The following is a 12,005-nucleotide window of genomic DNA, read 5'->3' on the forward strand; positions in this document are numbered from 1 at the left end:
ACTGATTATCCCATGCACTCTGATTGCAAATTTGTTCGTCATTCTGGTGATTCGATGTGTTGATCTGTCATTCATGAAGAGAATTCCATGGAGTGTTGCATAACATAGCGCTCGTCCACATACCGCTGTTGTAACCCATAATTCTCTACAGAGTGTTGAGGTATTGCTTGACCTGCTCGACCACCAGATCTGTTTCCGATGAAGCACATACGGGATTTTATCGGACAACTCGAGCGTCATCCACAAACAGCATTAACAGTCTCTGTATTGACCGACGGAGTGCAACAGGCATTGAACTCCATCCCACGAACTAGCATCAGCCACATGTACAATACATGCCCGTTCGCAAGGTTCCATTAAATATTCTGGTGGGTACACCGGTGATACCAGCATTTCACATTTTCAATGTTTTATCTCGCGGTTACATTAAGCTCAGTTCTTGCAACGTAAATCAAATACGTTACCTGGGCAAATGGATTCTCTAAATTTCATTACTCAACAATATTTTTTGGCGTTGCGTTTTTTCCCGTCAGTTCAGTTTCGAATTATGTGAGTCAAAGAATAATGTCCACTCTCGACTAAAGAAGCATGTCGAATTACGAACAGCTTTTGACCATGGACCTTGGCGAGGAGGGGTGGTGTGGCTTGTGTACCTAAAGAATACAGATATCCGTACCGGAGGCGTAATCACAAAGGTTGGATATAGATTGAGAGGCAAAACTAACCTGCAGGTCCTGAAGAGTGGCAGCATCATTTTCATTTTTGCGGGCAAGTCTGAAGATGGACTGATCTGGTATTGTCACATTAGCCAAGTTACAGCCTTGTTGTGCGGATACTGCGAACAGCTGAAAGCAAGGGATGACTACAGTCATTCTTCTGACGGTGATTGAATCTATTAGGTAAAGTACTTGGATGGCATCTACTGGACAAAATACTTCAGTAGTAAAAGCGTCCCCTATTCAGATCGGGCGGGGTCCACTGTTTATGATATTGGCATCAGGAGAAAGAAACCTAGCATTCTACGTATTGAAGAGTGAAATGTCGGATCCCATAATTAGGTGGGTAGGCGGGAGATCGTGAGAAATAAGGGCGGTGGCAGAAGAAACTGGCAATGGGGGCAAGTGAATACAGGGCTATAAATAGAAAATTTAACAGGGGTAATGCTGGAGAACGTCTAAGAGATGCAAAAAATGCATAATAAGGTAAAAATTGTTGTAGTTAGAGAAGAGAAAAATTTATGACTGGGACTGGAATTCGATAATAGGAAAAGAAAGGCAAGAATAAATAGATAAATATGGACTGAGCGAAAGGAATCAAAAAGGACCCTCCAAGTAGGGTTTTGCACAGACCATAATTTAAATAAATTTAAGAAACCAGGTGGTTGAACGTTTCACAGAGAACGGCAAGACGAAGTAAAAGATGAAATAGGAGATATGATACCATGTGAAGAAAATGTGTGAGCACGGACGGACCTGAGTCGAAATATGGTCCCTGTAGCAGACGACAATCTCAGAACATTTCAGATACTTTAGGGAACCAGCCACGACTGAACTATTCCACCTGGTGTGCAGGATTGGAGGCAGGCTAAATACCCCTAGAATTCAATAACAAAGTAATACAGTTTTCAAAGAAGGCAGGTGCTGACAGGCGCGAATATTACTGAATTATCATTTAATAAAAATGTTTACAAAATACAGACAATTATTTGGAAACTAATCACTAGAAACTAGCAGAAGTCAACGTTGGGGAAGATCTGTTTGGTTTCTGAAGAAATGTAGGAACACCCCCCAAGCAATACTGACGCTACGGCTAGCCTTAGAATACACAATCATGTGTAGCACTTTCAGATTTAGAGGAATGATTTTGACAGTATTGACCGGAATACTAATAAATATTATCTAATTAATGAAGTGTCCTGTTTATCTCTCAACTGGAGAAAGATTCCGCATTGCCGACCCCCCACCCCCACCCAACTTCGATCTCCAGAAGCAGACTGATAAGGGGAGGTGATAAGAATGGTGAAATAACTAACGACGGGATAACATTCTACCAGTCCATGCCTGCAACGTCTGAAGTTTGAACGTAGTATAAAAGTTAGGAAATCTGAAAAAGGGAACGTATAGGCGCAATCTGTATACAGTGGGTATCAATGAAGTGAAATCGAAAGAGAATAAGGAATTCTTGTCAGATGTATATATGGCAATAGCGGAAGCAGAAAATTTACAACGGGAGTAGGATTTGTTATGAAGAGGGGAGTAGGATACATTATCAACTGGTAAGTAGGGTGAGCTACTTCGAACAGTTCATTGATAGGATAGTTATCAGGATCTGCCGTAAACTACGCAAGCAACAGTTGTTCAAGTATAGGCCTACATGCCGATGTCGCAGGTGTGTGTGTGGGGGTGTGTGTGTGTGTGTGTGTGTGTGTGTGTGAGAGAGAGAGAGAGAGAGAGAGAGAGAGAGAGAGAGAATACGATAACACTGAAAGTTTAATTTAGTATATGAAGAGAAATGAAAATCTGATCATCATAGGAGACTGTACCGGAATGCAAGAAACACGGAACAAAATGGGTTTGGCAGTACGAATGACAGCGGAGACGAGCGTCTGAATTTCAAGGATATGAATACTGCTGTAAGTAAAACCAGAATAGGCAGTTCATTTGAAGACGAGTTGGCATCTCTAAAAAGAGCAATCACAAAGGTTTCAAAGCCGATCACAGGTACAGGGAAGACAACTGAAGAAACGTTGGCTAACAGAAGAAATACTTTTCATCAACAAAAGAAGGAAGCACAAAAATGTCAGGTTAAGACAGGAATATAGCGCAAATTCCTCAGGAATGAAATAAATTGGAAGTGTAGAGACGCAAGGCTAAATGCTGCAAGAAAATATGAAGATATCGAAAAGATTTTTTTGTCTGAAGGGCTGATACAGAATATGGAAAGAATATGGAAAGTCGAAACAACTTTTGGTGAAACTAAAAGCGAAGTCATCAATTTTATAGAGTGTGCAATGGGAATCTGAGTATAGAATCGACCTGCATAAAAATACTACACCTAGTGAATACTTATTTCCTTAAGTTTTTTTTTGTCTTCACTTTCACCGAGTAACATCGTACAATAGTGACACGTTAATATGTTTACAACCCACGGATACGTACCCTTCTACAATATTTATCCTTTTTGGGCAGGAGCATTGCCTTTATGGGAGTTAGTTCTTTTTCCAATCCATGCCTCTTGCCACTTTTCTCTAGTTCAGTAACTTTACAGCTGATGTTATCGTTACAAGGTCAGAGACGAACTTAGTAAATACGTTTCCAGCAAATACAACGTATTTCGCCTCTGATGCATGCCAACAGCATCCACCCAATGTTTTTATTGCTGTTTCGCTTCTACCGTTTCATGGTCACTCCACGTACATATGGGATACATGCGTCACAAACCTCCTAGTAATTCTAATTCTTCACTTAGAATTTTTTTCTCTTACGTCTGGTATGGCTATGGCGTCAGCTTTCTCACACATTCAACGATCACTCTATCACAGTGTACGTTTTCTCTACGTTACCATCCGAAGTTTCAAACTAATTACGGCTAAACATTTTAATTAAAGGATTTTAACTTCATCTGACTATGTTCTATTGAAGCAGTTACTGGATTTTGAGTCACACGTTGCTGTAGCGTGGTAAATGAATGACGGAAATATTAAACATTCCTTTACCTATTTGCTTCATAACTATAAGCAGAGAAGTTATTTTTACAAATAACTGGCTTGCAGCTTAACGCTGGTACATGCGTTTGCCTACGTCAGTTTCCAAGAACATCTACGCAGCGCTGAGAAGCAGTTATCTGCAGAGCGCGAGCATGAATGGCGACAGGCAAGCCGTGACGCCTTATCTGTGTGTTGACGCCCTCTGAGGCGCCGATGGGCTGCCGAAATACGGCCTAGTTGGGAAACCGTTGCGCCGGATCCTACGCTGCTTTGTTTCTTAACGATCCGCTATCTACAGAAAGAGAGATGGCGGTCAGCTTTCAATGAAAGTCGGTGCAAACATTCTACGATGTTTCTTCGTACGGGATTGAGGAAAGCTTAGTGAAGTTCCAAAAACAATTCGAATCTACACTAAAGATTGTTGGTTGTATACAAGGGTAAGTCAATTATTATCCGCAAAGCAGTTATAGCATTTCACTGTTATCAAATAGGAAACTTACAAAAACGTTTTTCGACAGTCGCCTTGCGTTTCAACGCACTTGGTCCATCGTTGTAAATGCGTCATGCCCTCATAAAACAAGGTTCTCGGTTGAGCTGCGAGCCAAGAATGTACCGCTTCTTTCACTGCTTCGTCAAAGGCAAATCGACGGCCCCTTAGTGCCTGTGAGTGGACCAAACAAGTGACAGAAGGGCAAGATCGGGACTACATGGAGGATGATCCAGTACTTCAAATTTGAGCGTTTCAGCAGTGTGGGCAGCAGCATGCGGACGAGCATTGTCGTGCAACAACCCAACACCTTTTGACAGCCATCCTCGGCATTTGCATCAAACTCCAGGCTTTAGCCTGGCAGTACGCATATCACTAACGTACACTATTTATTGTTGTGCCGCTTTCCCCATAATGTTCCAATACTGGACCTTGTGCGTCCCGAAAAACCGTAAGCATCAGTTTTCCTGCGGACGATAGGGTGTTTCAACTTTTTCTTGCACGGCAAATTTGGACGTTTCCAATCCATACTGTGCCGTTTACTTTACGGCTCGTAATGATGGAGCCATGTTTAGTCACCAGTAATGATCCTGTCTAAGAAGTTGTCCCCATCGTTACCATAGCGATCCAAATGCTTTTGCAAATGTCCAATCGCGTTTGTTTATGCAACTGTGTGAGTTGTTTTGGGACCCATCTTGCACAAACTTTATGAAACTCAAGTCTGTTGTGGATGATTTCGCAAGCAGAGCAGTGACTAATTTGCAGACGATGTGCCACTTCGTCAATAGTTAATCGTCTAAGAAAATCATTTCACGCGAACGCTCAACGGTTTCTTCATGTGTGGCAGTTACCGGTCGTCCGGCTCCATCGTGCGTAACGCTTGTGCGACCATTTCGGAATTTTTCAATCCATTCGTAGTCACTCCGTCGTGGCAAGACACTGTTTCCGCACTGTACCGGAAGTCTTCGATGAATTTCGGCCCCTGATACGCCCTACGACCACAAAAAACCGATCACAGACCGTTGCTCTGCTTTGGTGCAAATAGACAGCGGAGCAGCCATGAGTAACAGCACGGCAGCGATTAAGAAACTAACCTAGCAGCTTGAAAATCGCAAAGACATAACAACAAAGCACGCATCGTCAACGTAAAACGACAGTACTACCAAAATAAATAAGAATATAAAATGCAGATAACTGACTTACCCTCGGTACGGTCGCAGGTTCGAATCCTGCTTCGGGCATGAATGTGTGTGATGTCCGTAGGTTAGTTAGGTTTTAGTAGTTATAAGTTCTAGGGTACTGATGACCTCAGAAGTCAAGTCCCGTAGTGCTCAGAGCCATTTGATTTTACCCTCGTATATATGTTTCCCCACATTCCTCAGTGGTCATTCTCACTGCCAGCTTCAGCAATATTTCGGAGTCCTTAAAACCAAACCAACTGAGGGAGATAGTACTGAGGGGGTGGCAGACATACTAGCGGGGAAAGCGGAGATCCAATATCCACTCAAAGACCACTTAGGGCAGTGCCAGAGAGATACTTCCAGCATTGGTCATCTGAGCTAGTTGTCACAGTAAATGATCTATAGGTCGGTAAAACAATTTATCTTCACAGTCCCAGTAGTCTTCTAGAACTAGCTAACGATCAATTGCTATAATGTTGAAACGTTAATGAATGGTTTTAGAAACTTTAATCCAAAAGCTTAGTTTGGCACTGTTGACTCTGGAACATAGTTCCGCACAGGAAATTACTCAGATTTAACGATGGAATAAATGACCTCGTCAAATGAATGGTCTTTATTAGAATCATTAGAACCGGGTACGCAATACTACAAGAGAATAAACGTCGAAATTCTACCACTTAGCACATACGTGGCTGTGATGATTTTGAAAGCGCCGCTGTCAACATTAGCTATAGAAGATATTTTACACTGGAGAGCGAAAGAAACTGGTACACCTTCCTAATATGTAGGACCTCCGCGAGCTCGAAGAAGTGCCGCGACACGGCCTGGCGTGGACTCTACTACTGTCTGAAGTTGTGCTGGAGGGTAGTGACACCATGAATGATGCAGGGCTGGCCATAAATCCGTAAGAGTACGAGGGGGTGGAGATCTCTTCTGAACAGTACATAATGTTCATGTCTGGGGGTCCGGTGGCTTCTGGACATATGGCGTGTCGAATTGTGCAGCTGGAATTTCAAGTCGGAGTGCACAATGGACATGAATGGATGCAGGTGATGAGACTCGTACCTGTCACCTGTCAGTCGTATCTAGAGGTATGAGGGGTACCATATCACTCCAACTGGAAACGCCCCACACCATCACAGGAGCCTCCACCAGCTTGAACAGTCCCCTGCTGACATGCACGTTCCATGAACTCATGAGGTTATCTCTATATCCGTAAGCGTCCATCCGCTCGATTCATCTGAAACGACAGTAGTCAGACCAGGCAACAGATTTCCAGTGACCTACAGTCCAATGTCTGTGCTGACGGGTCCAGGTGAGGCGCAAAACTGTCTCTTTCAGTCATCAAGGGTACACTAGCGGGCCTTCGGTTCCGAAAGCCCATATCTATGTTTCAGTGAACGGTTCGTACGTTGACACTTCAGCATTGAAACTTTCCACAATTTACGGAAGAATTGCACTTCTGTCACGTTGAACGGTTCTCTTCGGTCGCTGTTGGTCCCATTCTTGCAGGGTCTTTTTTCCGACCCAGGGATGTCTGAGATTTGATGTTTTATCCGATTCTTGATATTCACGGTACACTCGTGAAATGATCGTACGGGAAAATCCCCACTTCATCGCTACCTCAGAGATGCTGTGTCCCATCGCTCAAGCGCTGACTATACACCACGTTCGAACTCAAATCTTGATAACCTGCCATTGTAGAAGCGGTAAGCTAACATCTGCGCCAGTCACTTGCTGTCATATAGGCGTTGCCGACCGCTGCGCCATATTCTGCCTGTTTACATATCTCAGTATTTGAATACGCATTCTTATACCACTTGCTTTGGCGCTTCAGTGTATTTGAGCTTACTGCAGACCTGTTCGAAGTTATAGATGATGAAATGCATGGTAGGATTTCTACCATGGGAATCAGCTGAAATTTTTACAGGACGGACAGGATTCAAAACTTGCCGGTGTTTACGTAACTGATTCGATGGCTCTGTAACATGTCGTATCATGAACTAAATTTGGTAATAACTACACAAAAAATATGGCACAGAATAAGTTTGATAAGTATCTTTGCAATACTTTTTAAAGTAGATTACGTTGGCACCTAAACGTAAGCTTATTTCAATAATACATGCAAAGTACACCTTTTTATGTATCAACATGAATATGCATTGCACCTGTTTTATTCAACGATCTGAAATTACGTACTCATATGGGTATGTTCAGGGTATGCAACGAGTTATTAAATGAAACTCTAAAATATTTACGCTGGTATTTCTTTCTGTATTCTCATAATGTTAGGTTGAAATCGGAAATCTAAAGAATGACTTACAAAATCCTGCTGGTGTTGGACAAAAAAGTTATTTAACTGATGGCATTTCTTATAAAATGACGCATCTATTAACATTAACGGATTTCTTGAAATAAGACACTCGGTTGCAAAATCTTTACCTTTTGTGTTCTTATATTATTTGCATTCCCTCATTTTAATCTGCATATTGTAATTTTTCACCCCTAGGCCAAATTGATACCCCACCCCCACCCCCAAAAAAAATCGCGTCATTTCAGGCAAATAAAAATTTTGCAACCGAGATTGTCTTATTTCAACAATCCATGCTGAGACTTGGGAGACAAATGACTAGCACGTTATTACTGCCAAATTTATGGTGTTGGGCATCTACGACATAGTTCTTTCTCCATGGTGTAAGACCCGTTCCTTTTTGCAACTTTGCACGGGCTGAACGAGAAAGTGAAAGACTTAAGACCACTTCAGCACCGTAGGATCGTATCCATTGTCTGCAGTTGAGAGGCGAAACTGCGTCCGAACCATTGGACTGGCATAATTTCCTTTGTCAAGGGCGGCCATGTTAAATCTGAAGTTTAGTGGAACCGCAGACAGTGACTAGTAGATATTCCAGAAATCCCGTAGTGAATAACTTGGCTGCACCCAGATTCCAGGAGAGGGCACGTACCCCTTCTTGAGGATGCCTATGATTTCTACTATATTTTGAGACAATTTCATCGTCCCTGGTTTCTGGATCGTGATTAAACCACTCAATGTTGCAACGCCAGTTTCTCAATTCGTAAGCACATACGTCTCGTGAACAGATTCGATCACACTAACTTTTAAAAGCTTACGTTAATTGTTAGCACTGTGCGTTAATTTCATGGAGTTGCTATTTTTGTTAATGTATAAAGGATCTAAAAATCCATACAACTAACCGTTGCAAATGTACCCGAAAATAAAACAAAACTAGGCAGCTAGCTAAGTGGTTACTCAGTGTTCTAAACCATCAGAACATATCTAGCAAATGTTTTCTACCGGGAGGGGCCAATGCTACCTACGTACGATATTTTAGTGAATTTAGAACATGAAATAGTTTGTGTTTTCAACTATCAAAACAATGATGCCAAGAGATGTCAGACAACATTTAAAACACTCACATTGGAGGAATTAGGGAGTTTAGACATAGACGGTGTGACGAGTATTACTTTTAGACTGTGTCAGCGACGACGGTAGAAAAATTTTGACGAAACAGAAAATAATAGCCGACCACTTTAGTAACTTTACATAGCAGCATGCAAAGCGAAAAACTTAACTTTTCTATAATTTTTTTTTTGAAGAAGCGACATTTGTAATGTGACAATAGGCGTTATCAAAAACGACGGGATCACAGTGGAACTAAGAAATTACGGATGTGGAGAAACAAAACACTGGAACCCGAATGGATGAAATGGATATAGAAATTCTACGTGTAGCCAAAAACCATAACAGTATAAGCAGAGCGGGAAGACGGGTGGTGCTGTGGAAAGTACGGAAATTGAGAAACTTAAAATACTGACAATGACTCACCAACGGTTGTCATGTTCAAGCACAATCTCTGTAACAATCAGAGGTTAACACGGAGTTGAAGACTCAAGCTGTTGCCTTTAAGCACAGATACAAGTTCTGAAGGAAGCTCATACCTGAAGTTCTAGCAAAAATAAGTAATCGGGAAGTCGTTTCCATCCCCTACCACTCATCACGGACGCAGCAGCAGGTTGTGCGCTCACGCCGTCTGCCGCAGTGTCTGGAAGCGTTCCAACACGCCGCCAATCTGCGCGTGCACCCATCCCGCCCAAACTCCTTGCTTAGACTATTCAAATGACCGACCCACTTGATTTCAGGGAGCACAAGCTTCGTCTCGCGTTCCCCTAACGGCGAGTGTGGGGTGGTTGTTCTGTTAACCTAGTTTACACTGGGCACTAAGTTACGAAACCAACATTCGAAAATAGTATGCTAGCCATTGCATATGCGAAGCCCGCAGTTGCAAGTCATTGGCGAAACTTCAGTTCAGGGCACTTTCACGACACGGGATTATCAGTTATGCACATCGTAGGTTATGTGAGGTTTCATGTGATGTAATGAGGAAACTAAATACTTTTTCTCGGAATTAGTGTTTGTTGGAAGTTAAACATAATCATTAAAAATGAGTGCGAAGCAGTGCTGTCTCGAGACAATTCTTCGTAAAATTAATATCGAAGGAGTGTCGGTGTGAAGAGTCACCGACAGAGATACATTCTGTAATAAGCAAGACCTGTAAGATTATTGAAGACTCTTCTGTAGACACTATTAGCTCAATACGAGCCATCCTGAATAGATTACCTTGAAAAGAACAGCTGCACAAACGCAGACGCTATCCAGCGAAGACAACGTGAAGCTAATGATGGAAAAAGAAAATTTAACATACACTAAGAGAAAAGCTTGATATCAGGTAGTTGGAGAAGCTTCCTAACTACGTGGAATAAATATACTTAAATCTGGCAATTGCCGACATTTAACAGCATTATAGATACTATACAGACAGCGAACAGAAGAAATGTCCACTTTCTAAAAACACTCTTGCACTAACTTGCGACATGTTTCACACTGTCTCTTCTTTCCTTGTAGCATCTAGAAATCTTAAGTCCCATGAATTTTCTGACGCCATTCGTATGTGGCTGAAGTAGCCTCAGAGTAATTTACAAAAATTTTTGTCACTGAGCACTCGAGCTGAGACAGCTCTACCCACTCAAGAATAATACACGTTTATTGTTTTTCTTTTGCACCGATTTCAAGCAGTCAAGCCTAAACTGCGCCACCACCAACGCAACTGCCAAAACTATTTCAGAGGCGAAAATGGTGTTTCAGTACCGTGCTCCAGTGTCCTAACTGAAGTGTCCTAACTGAAGTGTACAACGATGTGTGGAGAGCCATTTACGGTAGTTCAGTAGTATCGCACCGCTAATTGGGAGACGAGTTTCGCAACATGCTATGTCCATGTAAAGTAGACTTTATGCACTAGTGCTAAAAATCTGCGGCACGATTTATCAGTTTTACTAGTTTTCATTTCATGGAGGACAACAGTTTCACATTTTGTTAAAGGTATTTCAGAAAAAACGACTTTTTATGGCCGAACACTTCCATTTTAGGTCCACATTCGACGGAGAAAGTAACTAAACCTGGTTCAATTAGAACTGGAGGGAAAAGATACGGCCACATAATGACCATACACATGTTTTACTTATAATTTTTTCTCGTTTGAATTATAGTCTGTACATATTCAGAAACTTTGGCAAGTAGGAGTTCTCATGCGATTATGATTTCGGTCGATGACTAAAACTAAATTTAGTATATACTAAATTCTTCACATCACGTCACTGGGTAAATGCTGATTAAGACGCTCTTATCTGTGACACACCAACGCTGATCGATGGATAGTGTAATTATTTCTTCTAGTACATAGGTGTGCTCAAAATAGTGCCTCCGTATCTATGTGAAACCAAGGTTTTTTTTTAAAAAGAATCAGACATTTTACATCTTTATTCTTCCTGTCTACATATTTATTTCGCAACGTCGTCATCCTGACGAATAGTCCTCCCAATGAGGGGCTATTACAGAAGGCGAAAGTGAACCGAAGGCGTCGGATTCCTGCAGATGTCAAAGCGCTAGTGTGTGGTCTGGCACTGTCATGCTGAAGAGAGTGCTGCGTGTGTGGACGAACTTTTCGAATTCGACACTATCACAGCAAGGTGTCTCACGCACCGACATTGTTACGTTACACACCGCTACTCTACACTACTAGCGATAGAGGACTGCAAATAGGCTATGTAGACATGAAGAACAAAGATGTAGCATGTTAATAACGTTTGTTTTATTTAAATGGTTTCAGAGTTTTCACATAAATTCGGAAGCATTACTTTTCAACACGTCCTCGTATTACAGTTTGGAACACGTATTGTGTTCGAGTATAATGACTTTTCTGGAGACTAGAAATCTACTCTGTAGGAATCAGCATGGATTTCGAAAAAGACGGTCATGTGAAACCCAGCTCGCGCTATTCGTCCACGAGACTCAGAGGGCCATAGACACGGGTTCACAGGTAGATGCCGTGTTTCTTGACTTCCGCAAGGCGTTCGATACAGTTCCCCACAGTCGTTTACTGAACAAAGTAAGAGCATATGGACTATCAGACCAATTGTGTGATTGGATTGAGGAGTTCCTAGATAACAGGACGCAGCATGTTATTCTCAATGGAGAGAAGTCTTCCGAAGTAAGAGTAATTTTCAGGTGTGCCGCAGGGGAGTGTCATAGGACCGTTGCTGTTCACAATATACATAA

The 12,005-nt window shown here is 42.0% G+C and overlaps 1 protein-coding gene across 4 annotated transcripts in view; it reads right to left on the bottom strand.

Annotated features, from left to right (window-relative positions):
• Positions 1 to 12,005, bottom strand: part of LOC126188967 (serine/threonine-protein phosphatase 4 regulatory subunit 1-like) — a 328,109-nt gene that overhangs the window by 74,847 nt on the left and 241,257 nt on the right. The window contains exon 3 of one of the 4 annotated variants that reach the window (XM_049930730.1): positions 726 to 845. The exons of the other annotated variants lie outside the window; for them this stretch is intronic. Within the exon in view, the coding sequence (XP_049786687.1) occupies positions 726 to 760 (35 nt within the window). The 5' untranslated portion in view covers positions 761 to 845. The remainder of the gene's footprint in view (positions 1 to 725; positions 846 to 12,005) is intronic. 4 annotated transcript variants of the gene reach the window in all.

This window comes from Schistocerca cancellata, chromosome 5, assembly GCF_023864275.1.
Source record: "Schistocerca cancellata isolate TAMUIC-IGC-003103 chromosome 5, iqSchCanc2.1, whole genome shotgun sequence".
NCBI lineage: Eukaryota > Metazoa > Arthropoda > Insecta > Orthoptera > Acrididae > Schistocerca > Schistocerca cancellata.